Source organism: Asterias rubens, chromosome 5 (genome assembly GCF_902459465.1).
Source record: "Asterias rubens chromosome 5, eAstRub1.3, whole genome shotgun sequence".
Classification (NCBI taxonomy): domain Eukaryota; kingdom Metazoa; phylum Echinodermata; class Asteroidea; order Forcipulatida; family Asteriidae; genus Asterias; species Asterias rubens.
In genome coordinates, this window is record NC_047066.1 from 21,648,304 (window position 1) to 21,671,923 (window position 23,620).

A 23,620-nucleotide genomic window follows, 5' to 3' on the forward strand; every position below is an offset into this window, starting at 1 on the left:
CTACTCAGGCCTCGTTGGGTCAACGGATTAACGAGGCGGCGTTCAGGCAAAAAAATGTAAACATGCTATGACACCATTCAACAACAGAGGGCGGGCTTTACAAGTAACAGTTCCTGGGTGCCTTGTTGTAGTTTGTTTCAGTTGTTCTGCTGGTGATTTTTTACGTTTTAGATGAATACAGGGTATCATAAACAGCGTTCAAGTGCCCGTTCCCTTTCTAAAATGGGGAAGTGGGGTAAGTACAAGAAGAAGTACAATACAAAATGGGAAGACCAGCCGGGCATCAAAGACTGGATTGCCCGCGTACCGAATGATGACACTAAAGTTATGTGCCGTTATTGTCACTGCCGCCTACGGGCCCACAACCATGACTTACAACGGCACGCCAAGACCTCAAAACACAGGTCGTGTGCCGGTCCAAAGGCAAGCATGGCAAATGCTCCGACGTTCGAGCAGCACTCGGTGAGTGGTCCAAGCACGTACAGTGGAATGTCAAGCTTCAACATCCCAAGTGTTCTACACCCAACTGCCGTGCAGGAAGCTGTGAAACGGTGGCTTTTAGAAGACACACCAAGTTTCGACTACGCTGGGTTTGTTGTTGGAGACCTTGAAGAGACGGCCGTGATCATTTGCAAGAGCCCTGGAGTTCTAGCTGGTGTACCGTTTGTTGAAGCAGTCTTTCATGAACTTGATTGCTGGGTGCAGTGGAAGTACCGGGAGGGGGCGGAGCTATATGATACCCCCTGTGAAGTGGCCACCGTTTCGGGCCGAGCCCGACGTATTCTTCTTGGAGAGAGAATAGCGTTGAATATTCTTGCACGTGCAAGTGGGGTCGCCAACAAAGCTCGCCAGTTTGCGCAAATGGCTACTGACCACCATTGGCATGGGGAGATTGCCGGGTCGCGCAAGACAACCCCTGGATTCCGAATGGTGGAAAAATATGCATTGATGGTTGGCGGAGTGTCAACGCATCGTTATGATCTGTCCAGTATGATCATGTTGAAAGATAACCATATCTGGACAGCTGGAAGTATAACAAAGGTTATTTTAGTTTGTCAAAAAAACACTTATGAAAAATATGATGTCTCCACCACTTTCAAGTGGTGGATACAGCCTATTAACTAAAAGTCTTAGCACCAACAACGGCCACTTTTTAAATTTTAAAAATGTACGCACATTTTGTGTGTAAATGTGCGTACGATATACTATTTCCTACACACATGTATTACTGTTTTGTATATGAGTGATAAAGTAAGTTGGACTCTGCTATAATCTCTGAGCCCTCTCAATCTACACCCCCACCCCACATCTTTCTGCAAATGGGATAGCACCACCATTACATTTGTACAGTTAGGACACAGAATCTGATACTGTGGCCTACAATACAATGAACTAGTAAATAATCCAATGAGTCCAAGAATCCGCGCAGTTCTTGAGACTTAAATTCTACCTCCTTGGCCTTAACTGGAAACAAATTCCCAGGCTGATGTTTCACAAGGCAGGCAATTGCCCTCGTCATTCCAATGCCTTGCTGCCCTTTGAAATGTATAGAAATTGACAACTTCCTTAATATAAATTTGTTTTAGGAAGGAGAAAATGCCTTAGTGCCATTGCTTGTTTGAAAATGAAGTCAGACCTTTAATTCTCCATTAAACATATCAAGTTTAAATTTTATTGCCTGTTTTTTTTTTTTCACACTAGGCTGTTAATGATGCTAGACGTGTGGGTGGCTTCAGTACTAAGATCGAGGTAGAGTGCCGTAGTGTTCCTGAAGCCACAGAAGCAGCCCTGGCCGGAGCTGAGATCGTTATGCTTGACAACTTTGACGCACAGGTAGGTGCATCTTTAATACTAGTCAGCTCTCCTAAATTACTCTTCTAACAGTTTCAGTCTGTTGGACTGCACTGATGATCCTTTACACAGGGTCAAACCATGGAGCAACAAACTAGTCTATTTCTCCAAGGTCAGACAATCCATGGTCCTTTCTCTATGATCATTTTCGTATTAATTATTTTCATAATTTAATTTTTTTTTACTGGTCGTGTGTTAAATTGTTATGTGCTCTCGAACAGGCTGGTCCTGGAGAGAGCACATTAATAAGTTCAATAAATTATTATTATTATCAGACATACATGTACATGTGTACCACCATAATCAGTTCCCAACAGTTTGGGTATTGATTGAACATCACATCCTACCCTAGTCAACTGTTCTTTGTTTGCCAAAAATAAGCACAGTATGAATAGAAGGACTTAATAATTTGACCTTGGTGCTGCATGCGAATGGTATCACTGAACAAAAGGAACTACATGTACACTAAGCAGGTGTCACCAAAAGAATGTGGTCCTACAGGTAATGGTTCAACATGTACTAAAGTAATAAATTTGGTTAAAAGAACCCTGGTTCAAAGGGGAAATATGTGTCTATATCCACAAGTCACTGACCTGGACTTGTCCATATCGCCCACAGGGGAGAAGGTTAAAGCCTGGACCAAACCACAAGTGAAAGGAGGTATTCTGACGCCAACATTTTAATTGAAACTAATCAAGTTTTTCCCTAAAAATTTGTCCCTGATAATTGCAATTCTGTATGTGTAATTGTCTTCAACAGGCTGCCAAGGAAGCTGCATCCAATCTGAAAGACTTGTTTCCACAGCTGATCATCGAGGTCAGCGGAGGGGTCACTGAACATAATATTGCTCAGCTCTTCAGCCCGTTCATCAATGTCATCTCATCCAGCACACTCACTCAGGTACATAACAGACTATGGTGTCTCTTTTAACAACCACATTATTGTGGTTGAACAGCCATATTGTGGTTTCACAGCCACATTATTGGGTAAACTTGTTACAAAAACCTCACACAACAGAGAACTATCCAGCAATCCTTTGCAACCTCATCAAGCACACTCATTTAGGTACAGAAACATATTTGGGTACATGTGAATTTTAGGTACGTGTGTGAGTTCACAACCACATAATTGGTTTTAAACAGAGAACCTGTCAACCTTTTGTGTGTGCAAACCTCCCCTTGAACTTCAATCTTAAAGAAACACAGCATTTTTCCTCTGGTTATGGGCATTTCTGTGAGGAAAATGTAAGCTTGTATTGGAACTTCGCAAAGGGCACTACAGCAAAAGCACAGTTTTACAACAGTATTTAACTAATGATATGGACCAGTCAAAAACTTGCCAGTTGGGAAAAAAGTAAAGGGCAACCCCTGACAGGGCACCACTGCATATGCTGATGGGTTATTTCGAGGCCAGATGTACTTTATTTGACTATTTTATTGTTTGGTTTGTTTACCCCCTTAGGGATACCCTGTTGTGGATTACTCCCTCAAGATCCTGAAGGAAGGTCATGACCCACGCAATCCAACAGTCACCTCCATACAACGTCTCTCTATGGAATCTATGGACCCAACTCACACTCTCAACCACAGCGTCACCGATGCCGTCTCCGTCATGAATATTCTGAGCAGGGAAGCCAGTGCATCCAGGGATGGTAACCAGAGCCTGGTCCAGGGTGACCGAGGCCAAGACTTAGAGACAACAACAGTAACGATTATCACAACAACCGAGGATAATGTACTGGACGGTGGTGAGCAAGGCCACAATTAAAATGGTTGCTATTGTCTTTTGTTAAAACTACAAAACAGCCATGTTTTGATAGATAAAACAAGGAAGGTTTAGTCGACATGATGCATTGAAGGGGACAAGCCAAGTAAATATTAAGTTCTTGATCAATAGGGACCTTGGGTAGATGCTCCTCAGTCACTGACTCCACCTTTTGTTATTGGTTTCATTCTCCTGTTATTTCTTGTAACATGGGCCCAATTTCATAGAGCTGCTAAGCACAAAAATTTGCTTAGCATGAAATTTCTGCCTCGATAAAAACAGGATTACCAACCAAAAAGCAACCATATTTCCACATGATTTTCGGGATGAGCAAACATCAGCTAAATACCAGTAACACGTAATATGCAACAAAAGCAAATTTTGTTGGTAATCATGTTTTATCAAGGAAGAAATTTCATGCTTAGCAAATTTTTGTGCTTAGCAGCTCTATGAAATAGGGCCATGGACTTGGCTTGTCCACTTCATTGCATCTGATGGAGTAGTTCCGCATGCTTTTTTTATGTTATTACAGTCGACTCCCGTTAAGGATTCTTTCTAGTTATAAATCACTTGGACTTAATACATGAAATAATATCTGAAATGGGTCAAACATTGAGAGACTAAGTGAGCATGTAAAAGAGCTATGTATTTACCGAGTAAAGTCTGCTGCCACCTTGTGTTCAAGAAGTCTCCCATACGTTAAGGAGAATGGACGAGAAAGTGTAGATTCATGAAGTGGAGTCTATTCTTTGACCTAAACACTGGTTATGTTACAGTTTCATTGAATTGGATTTCTCAATTTTACAAAATATTATCAGCATACTTTTAGTGCTTGCAACATTATCGACTACAATGTCAGTTTGCTCAACTGACAATAAATTGTGTAAGGGCCAACTAAAGTGATTTTTATAAACTGGAAAATGTTTTTGTAAATTGAAAGATAAGATATTTCAGTTATGATTTGTTGCACTTCATGCTATCTAGTAATTTTCAAGTTGAACTATTTACTTTAGTTTGTAAAAACCTAAACTCAACTGTAGATTATTTCACAAATATATGCTTAAGATAAGGTAAGATAAGATAAGAACTTTATTATTCCACACAGGGGAAATTAAAAAGTATACATTTGTAACGACAAATCTACAGTTAAGTGTACATTCGTAAGTATAATCTACACTTTCAACAAAAGAGTTAGTCAAAGAAATAGTTAAAATTGAGAATAATGTTATATAATTTTCTTTTGTTAATGTATCAATTATAATGTTTAGGCACTAGTATTTTGGACTGACATAATATTTTTATTTTAACAATATTTAGCTGGACAATTAACTTGTTTTTTGTTGTTGTTTTTTTGGTGGGGGCTCTTTCTGATTGTTGTTTAGGTCTTATTGGATAGTTATTACTTTAATGGCACTGCACGATACCCTTTTGGTTAAATTTCTTTTCTTTTTTACTTAACTAAGTGTTGAATTCACATTAGTTTTTATACACACTTTGTTTGGTATGGTTTGAGAAAATGGTATAAAAAGGAAGGATAAAGGTGTTAACTTTACATTTAATAAACACCATTTTATGGATGAAATAAAGGGAAAGTTGTTTCAGTTCTTCTCATTATTTAATTCAAAGTTTCTTTGACCAGAGCTAAAGCACCAAGTGATACCATAGTTCGTTATATCCCCCACTTCGCCCACCCTGATCCCGACACAGGATACCTAGTTTTGTCTATCTATCTATCCTTCCAGTAGGTAAAGTTACTACCCTCTGCCCCCCCCCCCCACAACAACAAACAAGTTTGATGATTGTATACCTATGTTGTACTTAAAACATGTTGGTGTGGGAGAAGTAATGCCATTACACGAATGACATATAAAGGACTATTCCTGGGTTTTGTGAAAGTTTGATAAACCTAGCCTCTGCAGGCGCTACATCGATTAATAACATCATACCACTCTAACTACATGTTGAAATGCTAAAATACCAACATAGAATTATTCTAAAGTCTCCTTGGTTTAATATTAAAAACCACTGTTGTGTATACACTATCACCGAGTAATCAACCTCCAATTTAACATTTCAATACAGTTACCACGTATCCATAGTTACTGACGTCCTTGCCACTATTAGACCACAACCAACGTCACCAAAACAAGACGCTCGTGCAAAGTCAATTGTTCTCTCAGAAATGTTGTTATTTAACTGTCGTTCTTAAAATAGTTCATTGTTTGCTTCTAATTGCGGAATAAACAGCTCAAGCAGACAAGGTTAGCCGCACACAGTTTACAGTTTTGACAATTAGTATATTATTTATTAAGCCACTACAAAAATGCAACAGCTGTGGGGTGCGATCGCGGCTCTGTTGAATATTATAGTTCAGCAGAAGCTCTTGGGGGGAAAATAGTAGTCGGATTGAATCGGAATGAAAAAAGTCGGCAAAGCATCCTCATAGAAACATCACACACACACACTTTTTGTAGAAAAGACTATGAAGAATTTTCAGTTTTAGACGTGGGAGGAGAACCCTTACAGGGAAAGAAACACACTACACGCAGTTAGGTGGCGACTGAAAAACCAAATCCACACGCAGGGCTCCGGTCCGGGTTTCGAACCGCCCGGGGGTCCACGGAGGTGAAAGGCAGGTACAGAAACCACTGAGCCAACCTGAAGCTGGGTATTCTACGGCAAAGATAAGCTTGTTGAACGTCAAAGATGGCTCTGTTCTACGACGTAGCACTTTGGGTAGTTTTTGTTCTAGCGGTCAAACAAACAACTGCTTCTCCGTGCTATCATCAGATGAGGAGGAGAGAGTTTTTTCGCGCAGAAAATAAACAATTACAGCAAGTTCCATACCAACAAACTGTTAGCAGTTCTCATGTCCTCTGCGTGAGTTACTGCCATGCTGATCCTCAGTGCCACTCAGTCAATTACAACATTGACAATCATCTTTGTGAGTTAAACAATGCCACCAGGGCTCAGTATCCTAATGAGTTTATCACACACTATGGAAGTGTTTACTTTGATGCGGGTTTACATACTCCTCTTTCCTCTGCCCGTCGTTACAGTGGTTGTAATGAACTAAAAATGGCCGGTTATAATGTAACTGGAGTTTATGAAATCTTTCCAGATGCTCTAGGTAAGGGTATCAAAGTTCAATGTGACATGGAGCTTGAATATAGCAGTTGCAAGACGCTACTTGAAGCAGGGTATGATGTGAGTGGCGTCTATAAGATACACCCTCTAGGATTCAAAGATGGTTTGCAAGTGTACTGTGATATGGACGGTGGGGGCTGGATCGTTACTCAGAGGCGACAAGACGGTAGCGTGAACTTCTACCGCAACTGGACAGAATACCAGATCGGCTTTGGCAACCTCTCTAGTGAATTCTGGCTTGGAAATGACATCTTACGTACCCTGACAGAGTCAGCAAATACAACCTGGAGTTTACTTATTGAGTTGGTAGATTGGAATGACGAAATAGGCTGGGCGGAGTACGGATCAATCCGGATATCAGGCATTAACTTCACACTAAGTGTTGGGTCTTACAACGCCAACAGCACAGCAGGAGACGCCCTGGCATACCACGACGGTATGATGTTTACTACCAATGACCGTGACAATGACATCAAAGATGTGAATAATTGTGCCGTGATATGCTCAGGTGCCTGGTGGTACTCTGATTGCTACGCGGCTAATCTGAACGGTGGTTATTATTACGGCGGAAAGCGGTCTTCATTAGGAATGAACTGGTTCCAGTGGAGAGAATTTAATTCTTTGAAAAAAACTTCATTGAAAATTCGTCAGTCGTTTTAGAGATCCAAAAGTGGAATTCTTGCGTCAGTCGTTTTAGAGATCCAAAATTGGATTCTATACTAACTAAACCTTGCCATCCACATGTTCTTATAAAAAGTATGGATACAAAACGATTGACCAATTCATTAGTAGTTTTCAGCTTAAAATGTAAAAGGGCCGGGATTATTTGAAGAAAAAACAGGTTGGCGATTTCCGTTACAACTGTTTAACAAGGGATGGACTGCCCTTCAGTGGTGATAATTCTAAACAACTTACAACGAACATTATAACTTAACTTTGATTTTAATTTAATTGTAGTACAATTTATTATATTATGGTGTTCAGTTACTGTTACTTTCCGCATCGTTATTTCCATCGTATAACTCGTTCCACGGTACCAAAGTAGGCCGTAGTCCTGTGTTATGCGAGAGGCTATAAATTATAATTATAGCAAGACTACAGTGTTGGACAACAGGCCATCGTGTAATCATTGAACATACTGTGTACACATTATAGGCCTTTGGCTCATGCAAGTTCCATTAAAGGCAGTGGACACTATTGGTAATTGTCAAAGTTGCCTTCACAGTTGGTGTATCTCAACATATGCATAAAATACCAAACCTGTGAAAATTTGAGCTCAATCGGTCATCGAACTTGCGAGATAATAATGAAAGAGAAATTATACCCTTGTCACACGAAGTTGTGTGTGTTTAGATAGTTGATTTCGAGACCTCAAGTTCTAAACTTGAGGTCTCGAAATCAAATTCGTGGGAAATTACTTCTTTCTCAAAAACTATAGCACCAGTAGCGTTCAGTAGCGGCCTACATGGCTAGTATATTATTCGCGTTTGTGAATTTCTAGTACTGTATCACGCTAAAAGCCCCTGTACATAGACTGCCTTGAACACAAAATGGGAAGCTTGTGCAACACAGATAGCTGCACAACTTGTTTGGGTCGGCGACTCAACATTGGAAACATGGTGCATAATATACGCACACAAGTTTGACATCATAAACAAAAATGGGAGTCGAAACTGTGGGTCAGACTCTACGTCTTTTCCCCGTGTATAGTGCTGGACAACACTTTGGCCTACGTTGAATTGGAATCATCATTCAACAATGAACAGTCGGCTGCATTTATCCCCTTTCAATTACAAGTCAGCACGAAACTTCAAAGAAAATTCAAAAATACATACCACTTGGCGGGCGTTTTACGCATTTTCATTATAGGTGGCGCTGTTTGTGCAGTCCACTAATAGCCACTTGTCCGGCAGGTTGAAAGTGAAACCACTGAGCAAGCGGGAGAGCTCCAAAACATGACACAGCTAGATATTCCTCCATGTTCACAGACAAGACGGTAATGTTAGTAAAAGTCTCTATCAAATACGATGAAAACGGGAGATTGTGCTGAGCGTGTAGTGCGTAAAATAAGTAGCAGGCGGTACGTCGCAAACTTTTTCAGTAAACTTTTTCGATGTGCTGCATCGTCCCCGCGCGCTTCCCGAGCGCACACGTTGTTCAATGCGATAGCCATTACCGTTACAACTGCAGGGATCGATGTAATACTGTAATGCATAGAATGAAAAAACGAGGTTGACAACCAATCAATTAAAACAGCGCCTCTTACGTTTACGTCCGGTCAACTTTATTATTTTACAACCAAATTCACTATATAGATTCATAATAATCCTCGGCGGAAATGTGTAATTTTGATCTATTTCTTCACAATTGAGAAGAAAAAAACCTAAGTGATGTGTATACTAATGTCACAGAGTTAAAGACACAACTCTTTTGCTGTCATTATGCGGGGTGAAACTGTTTTACAGCATCTTTCTTACAAATAAACACAACTTTTTGGTGGTACATGTACAATTAAAATATCAATACTTGATTTTTTTTGTATTTACATCAAATTAGTTTCCTTACAAATTTTCTGCAAATACTGTCCAATTACCAACCTGGAACATATTAAGTATACAAATACGGTAGTAGTTATTATAATATTCATGCAATTTATTACCCTACACTGCACCTACTGTTTCAACAAGTAATAAACCACATTTGGACTAACTCACTAGGAGTACATTATAACTATACTTTAGGTTAAAAATTAAATGAGCAAGAGTGGGATTTGAACCTGCAACTTGTGAATGTATGTGCCGTGCTCTGCAAATGAGCAAGTGTATACTAGCACTCTCCCTACACTACAGCAAGAAGTCAACACAGGGATCCACCCATGGCCCAGTCTCTTGGAGCTGCTTAAGCAAACAAATATTGCTTCATTTTGTTTTGCTATTAAGCGGAAATGAGCAGGATAGGAGTCACAAACTGTACATGTGACATAGTACATGAGTTTGGCTGGTATAGTCTAGTCTTATCCTGGTAAGCGTAATTTTGTTATGGTTGACTTCTGCTTAGAAGCTCTATGACATAGGGCTCAGGTTTTAACACAACCTGGTCCCAATTTCATAGCGCTGCTTAGCGGCCAATTTTGTGCTTACTGTGCAATTTCTATTTCATAGTAGCGCTGCTAACCGTAAGCACACCAAAAGGCATGCTAACCTTCCGGTGCTTACCGCACAAAAATAAATGACGTCACAATGCAAATCCACGGTAAACACGCAATATGGCTGCCCAATTTTTCTGCTAACCTGTGAAATAGTTAAGGCTTAAGCAAATTTTTCTGCTACACTAAGCACGCAAATTTGCTCACCGTTAAGCAGCGCTATGAAATTGGGCCCTGAGAAGTAGAAATATTTATTATTATTGTTACAATAATTTCGCAGCACTGGACAACAACTGTACAAACATTAAACATTGATTTAGCTGAACTGTGTATGGCAAGGAATGAACAAGTACAGCAGAAGCTCTAAACTGCAATAAATTTAAATATAAATTAATCATAAAATCTGGAAGAAGCCTTTCTTTTGCTGATCATAAACGTACTTTTGAGCTTTGGCTGACATTTCTTTAGATTATTTTTATGGATAAAATGAATACCGTTTCTAAAACTATAATCCCCCCCCCCAACAACAACAAAAACCCAAAAATGTTTCCTGTCTTTCAAGTCATAACACCAAAAATCATGAACGTCTATACCTTTTACACCTTGAGTCAACAAATAAACAGTGACTATTCTTCGGTTATGTCTTGTATATTTTTGTTTAAAGTGAAAACACATCATTTAACTGGAATAACAAATGAGAAAATACACAATTTGTTTTTAGATTCCCTCATCTAGTTTGACTTAAAGTTATATTCAATTAACCTGTTAAAATAACATCAAATTCGGTGGTTATGGTTTAGTGATAGCCAGGAAAAACAGTTCATGCGATGTCGCTATTTTGGGCACTTTTATGCTTATTTGAACAGGCATTTAATCAAAAGAAGCATTAGTAATTTTGGGGCGAAAGTTCCAATTGCTATTTCCTTGATTTAAACAGCATTTTAAACGTGCAAAAAATAGTTAATGGCCTGGCACTCCGACCCCAGGTGAGTTTTCATTAATAACGTTGCACATAGAACAAACATCAAGATAATGCAGTCAAAGGCACCAACACTGCCAAGCTTGGAGAAAGCTTTTTTTTTTTTTTTTTTTTTTAAGGAGTGCCCCATGAAAAACAAGCATAATATTCCATAGTGATAGCTAAGTGCTTATTTCAACAGACCATCCCACGATAAAAAAAAGAAAAAAAGAAAGGAAATAGAAGGGTTATTGGACTATGCCTCACTCACTAGAAAGTGATGAGAGACACAACAACTAGCATCACCTGAAATCATAATTGCCGTAAAACAGGACGTTACTTAAGGTATTTATTTACTCTACATTTGAATGACTGCATGCCCTGGGTAGTAATGTCTGAGATAACCGATGATGGTAGGCTGTTCCTGATCTTCACAGCTGCAGGAAACAAAGCTGTTAATAATACTTTTTGATCGATCACCGACTATTGAGGAAATATATAGTGATAATTTCTCATGAAACGTAATTTGTTGACGCAAAGCCTCAAATCCAGTGAACCAGAAAGATGTTACAACAAAACTAGTAGAAAGAATGTAATTTTTTTAATTTTAAGCCTATAATCATTTCAAATATTTTTTCAACGTAAAAAGCAGATTATCACAGTATTTTTGTCTCACATTTAATGATAGAAACAGTTTCTTAATTCCTATTGTGCAAATACCAAGCAACAAGAAGCACATGCTCAAAAAAAGCAAAAGCTAGGTCAAATCAGAGGCTAGCTTTGGCTGCGGCTACTGCCAAGGATGTTGCTAAGGACATACTCTAATCCAAAGCATGATGACGCGGAAAATGTAGCCATAACCGCAGCTGTAGCCACCAATTCTTACAAAGCCAAAGTCCAAACAGAGTAAAATTTGTGTGGCTAAACACTACGCATTGCAATAAAAAGTTACATTGAAATGTACTACAGTGAAAATACATGAAGTACATGTACAAGCGATCTCTAACAAAGGCATGCAACAATGACTTTGACACACAAAGATAAAATAAAACATCTTACACACTATACAATATTATATACAAACATGATGAATCTTTCAAAATGAACAAGAAAAAACACATATAAATACATATTTATATATATATCTGAATATTCATATGAGATTGTTGAATATTAATGAGTGGTTGTGTCATTTCTCAGTGAGTGACAGCTGTAGTATCATAGCTAGCTCCTCCTCTTCTTGTTTTCGGCGTTGCTCCACCTCCATCAGATCCTGTTGGGACAGCTGGAGGGCAAGCTGTAGCTGGTCAACATCCCCTTGCGGCCTGGAAGGGGCGGGTCTTGGCTCCGGTAGATTGGCGGAAGAATTTACCGAGGATGAGATAGCGTTTGGAGTTGGTTCTGGGTCAGAGGTCACAATGGGGGCGTCGCCGCCTGGTGTGCTGCTGAGGAGACTTTCTTTGATTGCTCTGTAGGGTAACAAGATGTCTTGGTTAACATTAAGGAAATGTTGGAGACTGCATGATTTAATTTTGTTCTTGAAGGGGCGCAGCAATTTTCCTCTGGTAAGGGGCATTTTTATATGTATTAGAACTTTGGAAAGGGCACCACAAAAAAAGCACAGGGCATTACAGCAATTGCTTTGGTTGCTATATGTTGTTCAAAGGTCTGAAACTGAATCCAATTTCACGGCACTGCTCATGGTAGATTTCTACGCATGTGGCCGGCCCATTTAAATATATTAAGCCATCAGCACTTGAGTGAACTAGACTTCAATGCCAAGAGATGACAACATCTTTTTTATAATCATTATAGACTAGGTCATTTTATTTTCTACTTGCCTTTCAAGAAGTTGATCTTCAATGCCCCGCATCGATGAGGACTCTCTGCCCATAGAATCCAAGATGGCCATCTGTATTAAGAAAAAGAAACAATATATATTTGTTGTCTAAATAGGAATGGGTCACAAGTGGGAAGCCAGTCATGTCGCTCCCAGCAAAGTCGCGCCATACAAGCTTGCCCTTGGTTGTGTCAATCTTGCCCCAACACAATATCACCTCCAAGTACAGTCACCCCAAAACAAAGAAAAATTTACTGGAACTGAACTTGAAAACCAAAGAGCTCAAGATTGACGTACCCGCCCTTTACCAACTTTTGGCAGTCTCCCTATAAGTAAATATCTTTGTTTGGGGTTGCCAGTCAGAATCAAGTTTACCATACAACCTGGAAAGTGCCAATGGGGGATCACCCTTTTAATATTAAATTTCAAGAACTAATCACACAGGAAACTGACTGGGTTAGTTTGAAATAGTTTTGGGTTTTTTCTGTTTTCTTTGTGAAACCCAAAACAATGTATCATCTCTTTAACAAGAATCTCAATATCTTTCACCTGCAGCACTATTTTTCTACGTACCTGATCAGGGTCGCTAGATCCCTCCATTAAACTCTGCTGTATAGCAAGCTGCAATAACTCATCTTCACCATAGCGTACCTCCCGACTCTGACTCTGATACAACCCATAACCCTCTGGTACCTCAAACACAGATGGGTCAACCGAGCAGACCATCATGGGTGGCTCGACGGTCGCGTCTACGTCCCTGTCTGGGTCAGCCTCTTTGGCTTCAGCCACTGGGACGGGGTCAGGGTTATCCAGATCTTCGACAACGACGTTGGTAACACCCTCGACGGGTTCTTGCTTGGCGTAAAGGTTGCCGAATGTAATACAGGCATTCAGAATATGGAATAGAGGAATTTCTGGGAAAAAAGTTTGGACAAAATATGAATAAGGTCAAGAGATGAAGAAGAGATGATGTTTTGCATGGTTACACAAGGTTATTAATTGCATTAATATTTCCTTTATAGGGGTATAATGTTACAACAAATACTGAAAACTGTTTTATGTAAAATTGATTGAAATTGTTCCAGTTGAAACGATACCCAGGTTGTGGTTTCAAATCTTACCGTAGCTAACTGCTGATTTCACAATGACTAGAATAAGTATTTTTGTCTTAGTTTATACTAAATCACAATTTCTGATTTGTACAATTCATAATCATAGCCGTGAAACCAATGTTTGTATGAGAGAGATTGGCTGTTGCCAGCTGGGTGTTTACATCCCCTTGTGGGAGTTTTCCGAGTTCCCTTGACAGGAAGATCATCTAAACAAACAAACAAACAAACAAATAAATATAGCCTGACCCCTTTTTCTGTGCAGCAGTTATTTGAATGATTACTACACATGTATGCTTGGTTCCAGTCAAAGATGGCTGTTGTACTCACCAATCTTGACAGGGAAACCGGCGGGGAGTTGCAACGTGATAAAGTCTCTGAGTTTGGCAAAATGAGCGTTGCTGATGGCCATTAAGTCAATAATGGGTAATACCTGGCAACAAGAAGATAATGAACACATTTGTAAACCACTTAATTCTCAAGTACTATAGGTTAGGTTTGTTGCTTCTTGAATTGCTAAATATATGCCGTGACCGAGCAGTCTTTTGCACCAACTTCATAATAATAATAATAATAGTTTGGGGGGCTAATCATCCTTACTCGCAGCTAAGAGCTGAATTGCGAAGGACGCGGCTACAACGTGTTCGAGAAGCAGGCATGCAAGGGCGCCTTTGGCTGCCAGCAACATCAACCCATTATGACCAAGGAGCACAGCCAAGATCGAAAGTGTTTGATTTTTCCCGAGGGAGAAAAACCGGATGGTCTGGAAAACCCTCGTGGCACAGCAGAGATCCAACGCACAACTCAACTCACATATGGCCCTGGCGGGGAATCGAACCGGGGTCACCTTGGTGAGAGGCGAGCGCTTTACACACAAGCCAACCGTGCCACCCATGAGGAGTGTCATGGCCGAGCTATGTGTCATGGTTTAGAGCATCTTATTTAAGTTCTGGTGGTTTAGTCCTCGGAGTGTGGGTTGGAATCACAGTCATGTGTCATTTCCTTTGGATGGGACATAAAGTCATAGGTCACATAAATTAGGATAGGTTCTCCAGAACACTTATCTGGAAGAGTTAGTGGTTAACCCTGGTGTTTCTGTTTCACATAGCAAGCACCCTTGTTTAAAGGTTTCCTCAGGTTTGAGCTATAGACGATGTGACATATGTTTACATTCAAACCTCCCTCTGTTGACAAAACACTGTATACGTCATGTTTCGCCAGGCAAAAAGACACATAGTCATGGTAAGATTGCATACACTTTCTAGCTGGCTGCCAAAACACGGCGGTATGCGCGCGAATCATGTTATGGTTTTCGTGTGACGTCAGAGGTCACATCCTCTATAGTGATTAAGTTCTTTTATGAGTCATCCTTGGTTTCATTACCAGAAATATATAATAATAATAATAACCCAACCAATCTTCCAACCATAATGGATTATATTTTGTTACCCTACCTGTTCCTGCAATGATAGAGGGTGGTCTTCACTCAGCCAGAGGGTGGCGCGGAATTTCTGCACTTTACAGCAGAGTTCTTTCGGTCGACCAATGTCCCTGGTCCCCAGGTCCATATCGGCATCAAAATACTCCTCTGGTTTAATATCCGTTGGGTTAACTGGGTTGGTTACCGATAATACATCAGTCTGTTTATAAACAACAAAAACATATAATAACACAATTACCATACCTCATACATATTCATGATTGAGTGTGGAGTTCTCATTGGTCTATATGCACCAATGAATGCCAGAGCTATTTAGCTGTTTCTACCAAACAAGGAACTCAAGGCGCTGAGTATATACCAACTTTCAGAAAGATATGTCATTGCAGTGATGAATTCTGAGACCCAATTATGTAGCACCTTATAAGGGTTTACAAGGTGCTACGGGCATACAGCAGCCACAGCCAGGAACAACGTGGCGAACTCCTCTTTTCGATATGTACACTGGGTTCTCTTTTACATGTGTTACACAACACATGGGACCAACGGCTTTACGTCCCATCCGAAGGAGGAAGCAATGGCTAAGTGTTTTGCTTAAGGATACAAGTGTCACGGCTGGGGATTTGACATAGGACAATCTACTACGCATACGGTTTACACTGTCACACGCTACAAATGCGCATGCATCACCAAAGCTAACAATACAAACAGGGTGTCACAATGACATGTGACATAATCCACACAAGCTGATTGGCCACTTACCGCTTGACCCGACACTTCTTCTTGCTGCTGCTCGGCAACTCCGAGCAGAGACTGCAGCGGTGAAGTGAAGACACTGGTATCTAAAAAAGGAGAATATGAATGAATGATGTGCATTTATTTATTTATTTATTGTACATTTTGCTTTGTTTTGGTCAAATAAATAATAATATTAAGAACCATATTAAGAACTCATACCTATTTTTAAATCATCATACCTTTGATCTTGCTATTCTTATTAATTGACTATTGTTAGTTGCATCATGATGCAACTTGCTCTCTAATCCTACCCTTTTATGTTTCCCTGCATTGTTATCGAACAATACATTTACCCCTTTTATAGTCCAGTAATCCATCCTTTCATTCTAAACATCCTTTGTCCTCGCCACTTCACTCCTATTGGTTCATAACCACCAATATTGTTTCTGAAATAGAAACTGTGATTGGCTGTTGTTTTCCCGCTTCTTTCTGGATCCTTCCCTTAATCCCTTTCCCCCTCTCTTTTTCTATAAATGGATATGTAATTGTTTGTACTTGTTTTATGCCTCTGAAGAAGGTCCGGATTGGATCGAAAGCTAAGGCCATCTACCCTATTCATTATAATATTAAGAACCATATATATATATATATTTTTTTAAAATACATATACTAGGTGTAAGAGAATACAAAATCTTACTTTGTTTATTTTTCTCTTTGTCTTCTTTGGTGAGATGTTCGGATCGTGTCTTGGTATTGAGTTGTACATTTGAGGCACTGAAGACTTTGCAATCATAACTATTGATGCCTTCCACTTTGTCGTGCCGCCAGCCCCAGATACCTGCTTTGTTTCTACATTAATATACAAAGGAAGAAAACAATTTACAAACTCTCAAAATAAACCTAACTGTCAACTGTCTGACCGGTGCTTTAAATTTACATGACCATAGGGTGGCACGGTTGGCTTGTGCGTAAAGCGCTCGCCTCTCACCAAGGTGACCCCGGTTCGATTCCCGGTCGGGGCCATATGTGAGTTGAGTTGTGCGTTGGTTCTCTGCTGTGCCACGAGGGTTTTCCAGACTATCCAGTTTTCCTCCCTCAGGAAAAATCAAACACTTTCGATCTTGGCTGTGCTCCGTGGTCATAATGGGTTGATGTGGCTGGCAGCTGAATGCGCCCTTGCATGCCTGCTTCTCGAACACGTTGTAGCCGCGTCCTTCGCAATTCAGCTCTTAGCTGCGAGTTCAGCTCTTAGCTCTTAGGAGGATGATTAGCCCCCCAAATTATTATTATTATTATTATAGGAACGAGGCCAGTGATACTAGTCTTGGGCTGGTTAACTTAGAAATAGGCTAGTTCAGTGGTCTTGTGATTTTCAATAGACCGTGCAAGTCTAACTCATGTTGAACTATTTTTGGGACCACTATGGTTCCACTCATACACTGCTTAATAGAGTGAAGGAAACTTAGTGCGCTATCACGGTCCGTCATTTTGTAAAACATTTGGTTCCACAAAGTTATATTTGTTCACAGAGTAAAAAGGAAAATCACACATTTTCGAGGCATATTTATTCAATTATACTTTTACAGCCATTGGACACTTTCGGTCAATCTGTAAACTTTTTTTTCTGTTCCGAAAGTGTCCAATGGCTTTAAAACAAATGCCTTTAGCCCAAAGCGACCAATCTAAGGCAACATGTCCCTTTAACAAACTGACCTTGTAAATTCTATCTTGCCAGTGTCGATATAGGTGTTGGTTATAGATGAGGTTAATCTGGTTGCTATGGCATCCTCCGAGGGACGCATACGGGAAAGGTCATGGCGGGGTTGAAGTTCAAGTAGCTCGGAATAAACAACCTTCTTGTCATGGTCAATCTCCATGAAGTGAAACTTGTTATCGTCTGAAAAGAAAAATGAACGTTCAGAATATTAAGAACGCTGCTGTTTGAACTCTCAACTCTCGTTGAACAACACTTTGAATCAAACAACTGTGCACAGAACTACATGTGCACTGTGTTGATGCATTTACCATGTCATATTGCAGTCTGGCCTAGTGCAGCCATCATCCAAAACCATACGAAGTATATGAAATGGGCAGAAAGTAAGAGGGTTTACTGTACACTGTGTACAATTACATTATACCATATTGGAGGGGAGCACAGTGCATCTATCATTCAAAACCAGTTGATGATATTGAATGGCCAGACAGTAGGAGGATTGACTCTGCACTTTGTTGATATTAATTTACAAGGAATTTACCTTCACTCTTGAAGATGAAACTACGGCTTCCTCGTAGCCATGTCATGTTATCAAATCCAATAAGAGTTGTGTCTATCCTGACATTGGGTCCACTCTTCCAGACTCGGTATGTGTCATGAGGACAGATACGCGACATCAATGGCACTACGGAAACAATAATACATGTAATCAATACAGTGTCATGGCCGAGTGGTTTAGATTTGGAGCAGGGATTTCAAGTTCTAGTGGTTAAGTTTTCATTCATTCATTCATTTATTTTTTTCAAGACTTAATAGGTGTCATGAAGACAGCATAATACGTGACAACAGTGGCACTAGGGAAACAGAAATTGTATTGTATAGTACTTTATTTTATTTTATTCTGAAACTGGAAAAAACAAAAAAAACAGGGGAGGGCAAACATTGAAATACAAAAATTGCCAACCACAAATTTATAGTACATACCCCAACTCGTAAACTCCCATTTCATTTCCACATAGAAATCTGGAGCCTGTGAGAAAGGAAAAGTAGAATAAAATTACAAATTATGGTGTAGCTTTGTGCTTTATTGATCAACTAATTTTCCTTCAACCACCCTATTCAAAGATTTTGTAATCACCAAATTAAAATTAAAAACAAACTTTTAAAAGAGTAATCAGGTTTACAGCCAATGGGAGACTTTTAGGACGCTTGGTGGTAGCAGACTTACCAGGTTAAATCCATTGTTCTCGATAATGTGCGCATGCCCATGTAAACAATGGAAATTTACCTGGTACCTACCAAATTGTCCCATTGTAGAATATTGATTTAATTCTTTGTGTTGCACTGTAAATGAGTGAGCTTTTAATTGTTGTTTTTTCAGCGGACACCTCGTTTTCTAGTTTCTTATATTTGTTAAGTATTATTAAACATAAATCAAAAGTTGTATTGTCACCTGTCTCAATTTCTCAAGCAGGAGAGGTATTCCTGATATTCTAGAAGTTGCTCTTTGATGATCTCGATGCTGCAGTGTGATCTGCACAATCTCAGGGTCTCCCGTACTAATCGCCTCTTGTAAAACTAGAAGAAGAAAACAAGTTGTTGTACAAGCCTGGAACTACACAGAGGTCATGGCCTCTGTTGTCCCTAGTCTTGATCTTGGTGCCCACTTTAAAGTTTCCCATACTTTAAAGGATTTCCAATGGAAGTGCTCTTTGCAAAGTGAAAATGGCCTTGCCCTCTCAAACATATTCCAGACCATCCGTTGATTTCACCAAACTCTTCCTAACTTGGATATATCTTAGGACTTCGGATGAGTTCAGTTCTGTATCCGAAGACGTTAGGACACATTGAACCCATGCTAAGTTAGGACGAGTTACTCGTCCTAACTCAAGATTAGATCAATCCTAGCGTTTCGTGAAATCGGCTGCTGGTTGTACTGTTTTGTTGTGTTACATGTCTGGATGGTCAACTGTTCTGAATTTAACCAAACTGGACTGGGTTCCATTAGTATATTACTAGTTAAGTAGATTGGTTAAAAGCAATGCACTCTAGCTCTGGTGCTACTGATCAGCAGAATATGGCAGTTATGTCCTTTAGAGAGCAAGGTGTTATGTCCTTCTGATGGGACATTACACCAAAGGTCCCATACTAGGATAGGTAGTGCTTATAAAAGATCCAGAACGTTTATCGTAGAAGAGTTGGGGTTTACCCCCAGTGCTTCTGGTTCATGTAGCAACCCTTGCTTTTCTACACTTATGATAGCCCATAGAATTGTGTGCTTTACAGGGCATCGCAAGCTTATTTATTTTATTATTTTTGTTATTATTGATACCTATAATAGTTGATAGACGCCCCTTACAGGTTTCATTAAAAACTATGTATAAATATTATATAAAAAGTTGAAAATTACAGTTACACAATAATTGATAAAAACATTATTTGAAATAGACAAAAAAAGGCAGACTTTCGCAGTTGGCAGAGCCATGAAATTGGACCCTGATGTGATAGGGACATTAATCAATAAAATAACGAGAAAGGATAAAAAATTACCATTCCAGCCCCCTTTATTTTCAACGTTGACTTGTGCGTTGTGTCGCAAGAGAATACGTACACTCTCCAGATGACCTAGGGTAACGGCCAAATGAAGTGCCGTCCTACCACGAGGGTCAACAGCATGGACATCGCCCTGAAATATATGCAAAGATAGGGAAGCCGAGGTAATGAATATTAAGAGAGTTAATAAGGAAAAGTTTCTGTATGGCGCCACCACTTTTTAATTCGATATGAAATAAAATAGTATCTAATTTACCTCAATCCCTTTCTGTAAAAATGAGTGAAAAAGTGGTGGCGCCATACGGAAAGTTATCCGTTAATAATACTAATACTATAATAATAGTATCCTCTTCTACTAATGTGCATTTTAATGTAAATTATAGAATTATGGCTATATGTATGACTATTTTATTATGACTCTATATGAGCAAATAGATGATCCCAGGGCCAATGGGTTTGGTTAAACCACTTAATAAAGTATGCGGCCAATATGGTTTGCAAATCAAAATTGAATGAGTAGTAAACCCTTTATTTAGTTTAGGTTAGCTCATGTAACGTACAGATCTTAGTTCTTGATGTATGCAAGTAGAGTGGTGAGCAAAGTGAAGTCATCTAATTGAAGGTATATCAATTATATGTTTGTTTTAGTATGGAAATCTAAATGACAACAACAGGGCCGGGTAATCACAAAATTCTTTGATTTAAAATCTAAATTCATATATTAAAATGTTTGGATAAAAGAGTCATTCAAACGTCCCCCCCCCCCCCCCTCAGCCATCAGCCAACCCCATGACCATGATCTTATTTGCGTTCTTACACAAATTTAACACAAAATGGCAATTTTATGAGATTTTCTACACACACAAAAAATTCAATTAAATTTAAAGAAGGCAGCAATCAATTCACCTGATTTGTCTCGAGCAGTTGAGTCAGAAGTCCGACTTCGTTGTGCCAAACTGCCCAATGGATCGGGAAAGTATCCTGCAGGGAAACCGAGGGAGCCTTTTCTGATTCCGCCATAGATTTCTAAAGTCCCAGAGGAGTCCTTATCACGCATGAAAAAGGGGAATAAACTGATGTTTTTTGTGTGTTGGTTGTGTTGGTATTTTGTGTTTGTCATCACATACTCCACTTCCGGGCCTGTCAAGGGTAGTGGCTCTGTAAAGATTGGATAGCGCCCTCACTCGTCCAAGAATTGAAAGTTCATAGTGCTATTTTTGTTCATCACGAGTTCTTTGTGCATTCTTGCGAAATAAGTGTTGAATTATAAGAAATTGGTGGAGAATCACATCTCTACTTTGTTTTATCACTTTTGTTTCTTTCATACAAACTGGAGTAACAAAACTGAGTTTGAAAAGACAGAAATTGTCTCACCCAATTTGCTGGTGGCAATGAAAGTGCGAACGGAATGGCATGGTAGAACATGTTCATTCATGCCCAACTAACAATAACGATTTCCTATAGTGTGATTACTTCAGGGGAACTAAAGAATTTCAAAAGATAATGTGTCACGGGGGCATACACTATCAGAGCAGGATATCCGTAAGGTACGGATAGGTAATTGCAGATAAAAACTCCTAGAATTGTCGGTCACCAACAGTCACGTTTTGAAGCTTTGTTTTATGGTTGACTTATCAATTTTTGACAAGGTGTTCACTTTCTGAAAGTTTGTTGTGACACGCCTCCCCAGACTAGCCCAAAACTTAGAGGGGAAGTTTTCAACTTGGTGATTGCTGTTGACATTCAAGAAATGTATCTAAATCAACCCAACATTTGCATTAGCAAAAGATGATTGGAAATATTTACACAAAATTATTTAATGTACTTTTTAAAAATAAATTTGCTCCTAAAATGTGTAGTTGGGTAACTTTTAGTTTATACAAATTGTACCCCTCCTAGCTGTAAAGTGGTACGAACCAATTATTTGCATAAGAATGGCCTCGATGTCAACAACCTGAGAGCACCATGCAGTTTTCGTGCGCAACTCATGCACAAGCGGTTCACTGTAAAAGTTGAAAAAGGGACACAGACAACCTGTTGAACGTGTGAAATTTAGCTGATTTCTTCGGATGTGACAGCTCAAAATGTCGAGGTTTTACTCGTAGGAACATTACAGCAAGCTGTTGGACTGGTTACAGTATATTTTGAGCCTGTGTCAGCTTTCAAAAATGGCGACTTTGACTGAAATGGGAGAAGAAGGTCTGCGGAAAATGGTAAGTGGAGTGTGGTGGTGGTAGACACCACCGTGGTGCCGGGTGATGAGGCAAATTCCTTGTGGACCTCACCCGTTGTTTGGCCCAGCTTGCCCCGCAGCGGGTCGGTGCTTCGTGCGTGCCTCTTGGCGGTGTGAAATGTGCTTGTTATTTTCTCCTAGCTCTATGGTTAGACCACGTTATTGGAAATAGTTTCTTGACAGCCTCTTAACCTTACATTTACAATGAAACTTTTGATAATTTTTATTGTCTGGCGCTAGGTCAGGTGTCCTACACTTTTTTTTTTTCACAGACAACAACATGAGAACAGTTGTCAAGTTGTTCAGTTATTAACATTGCAAAATGATTACTAAATTTTACGTTAATTTTGGTTTTCCACAAAATTTCCTCAATACTATTGATACTGTATTTATCAGCCCTTCCTAGTTACGGTTTAAAACACAGTTTAAAGGTCAATCACACAATCTTCCTCACTCAGCTGCATGGTGAGGTGTGAGAGTTTTTTTCTTCTCGAATTCCCTCTCCAGTCACTGCCTGAATGCATTCACTTACCATGCAACTATCTCTCCCGAAAACAGTCTGTCACCCAGGCTAGCGCAACACAGAATGACTTTCTTGAGACAGACTGGTATTCACGATTACAAGTAGTCGAGTGGTCAAGCGCACCAATTTCAAGTTATGGTGGCTGAGTCATCACAATATTGGTTTGAATTGCGGTCCAGGTACTTGTGTCCTTGAGCAAGACACTTCTTAATATAATTGTTCCTTGGCGTTTATGTCCTAACTTATGGATCCTGTCGGCCGAATAACGAAGTTAAGTAGAAATCCAGGCTCCAGGTTCGCCCATGGTCAAGATCTGTGTTAATCATAGAGTAAGGAACAACAACATTGGGATGATGCCATTAACATGTAGGCTTAAATGGTTTGTTACATTTTTGTCATCGCAGAACCATCGATGGTAGTCCTTAATTTAGTTTCTTTGGGAATAATAAACTGAATCTGTCTTTTAATGAAATGTCTTTTTTTTCCCAAATAGGCCTTTTTCGTGTAGGCCTACCCATACTTTGCACCCTATTTAACTTTCAAAAACAAAGTTGTCAGTTTGTAGGATGTTGTTAATTTGGTTTTACCTTCGGAATTACATTTCTAA

At 39.6% G+C, this 23,620-nt stretch overlaps 4 protein-coding genes across 4 annotated transcripts in view; 3 read left to right on the top strand and 1 right to left on the bottom strand.

Annotated features, from left to right (window-relative positions):
- Positions 1-115: 115 nt before the first annotated feature.
- On the top strand, positions 116-3,891 carry LOC117289914 (nicotinate-nucleotide pyrophosphorylase [carboxylating]-like). The gene is made up of 4 exons (XM_033771113.1): positions 116-1,041; positions 1,702-1,833; positions 2,611-2,751; positions 3,313-3,891. Exons 1-4 carry the CDS (start codon positions 172-174, stop codon positions 3,616-3,618), a joined length of 1,449 nt encoding a protein of 482 aa, XP_033627004.1. The 5' UTR covers positions 116-171; the 3' UTR covers positions 3,619-3,891.
- A 2,430-nt stretch (positions 3,892-6,321) lies between these two features.
- LOC117290492 (ficolin-3-like) lies at positions 6,322-7,422 on the top strand. Its single transcript, XM_033771910.1, has one exon. The coding sequence runs from the start codon at positions 6,322-6,324 to the stop codon at positions 7,420-7,422; it is 1,101 nt and encodes a 366-aa protein (XP_033627801.1).
- Positions 7,423-10,980: 3,558 nt separating this feature from the next.
- LOC117290593 (ankyrin repeat domain-containing protein 13D-like) lies at positions 10,981-21,404 on the bottom strand. The gene is made up of 13 exons (XM_033772053.1): positions 21,164-21,404; positions 20,255-20,390; positions 19,158-19,282; positions 18,689-18,734; positions 18,246-18,389; positions 17,704-17,887; positions 16,688-16,839; positions 16,015-16,094; positions 15,269-15,454; positions 14,145-14,247; positions 13,279-13,619; positions 12,707-12,777; positions 10,981-12,334 (listed from the first exon to the last, which is right to left on the bottom strand). The coding sequence occupies exons 1-13, from the start codon at positions 21,275-21,277 to the stop codon at positions 12,055-12,057; spliced, it is 1,962 nt and encodes a 653-aa protein (XP_033627944.1). The 5' UTR covers positions 21,278-21,404; the 3' UTR covers positions 10,981-12,054.
- Positions 21,405-22,268: 864 nt separating this feature from the next.
- Positions 22,269-23,620, top strand: part of LOC117290493 (microtubule-associated protein futsch-like) — a 90,707-nt gene continuing 89,355 nt past the window's right edge. The window contains exon 1 of the mRNA XM_033771911.1: positions 22,269-22,470. Within this exon, the coding sequence (XP_033627802.1) occupies positions 22,426-22,470 (45 nt within the window). The 5' untranslated portion in view covers positions 22,269-22,425. The remainder of the gene's footprint in view (positions 22,471-23,620) is intronic.

Excerpts from the sequence above, each read along its gene's own strand:
- LOC117289914 (XM_033771113.1), top strand. The coding sequence starts at position 172 with ATGAATACAGGGTATCATAAACAGCGTTCAAGTGCCCGTTCCCTTTCT. Across the intron at positions 1,042-1,701 it reads CAGCTGGAAGTATAACAAAG|GCTGTTAATGATGCTAGACG; the intron begins GTTATTTTAGTT and ends TTTTCACACTAG. Across the intron at positions 1,834-2,610 it reads TTGACAACTTTGACGCACAG|GCTGCCAAGGAAGCTGCATC; the intron begins GTAGGTGCATCT and ends TGTCTTCAACAG.
- LOC117290492 (XM_033771910.1), top strand. The coding sequence starts at position 6,322 with ATGGCTCTGTTCTACGACGTAGCACTTTGGGTAGTTTTTGTTCTAGCG.
- LOC117290593 (XM_033772053.1), bottom strand. The coding sequence starts at position 21,277 with ATGGCGGAATCAGAAAAGGCTCCCTCGGTTTCCCTGCAGGATACTTTC. Across the intron at positions 17,888-18,245 it reads TTTCATCTTCAAGAGTGAAG|ACGATAACAAGTTTCACTTC; the intron begins GTAAATTCCTTG and ends TTTTCTTTTCAG. Across the intron at positions 14,248-15,268 it reads CTCTATCATTGCAGGAACAG|GTATTACCCATTATTGACTT; the intron begins GTAGGGTAACAA and ends TCTTGTTGCCAG.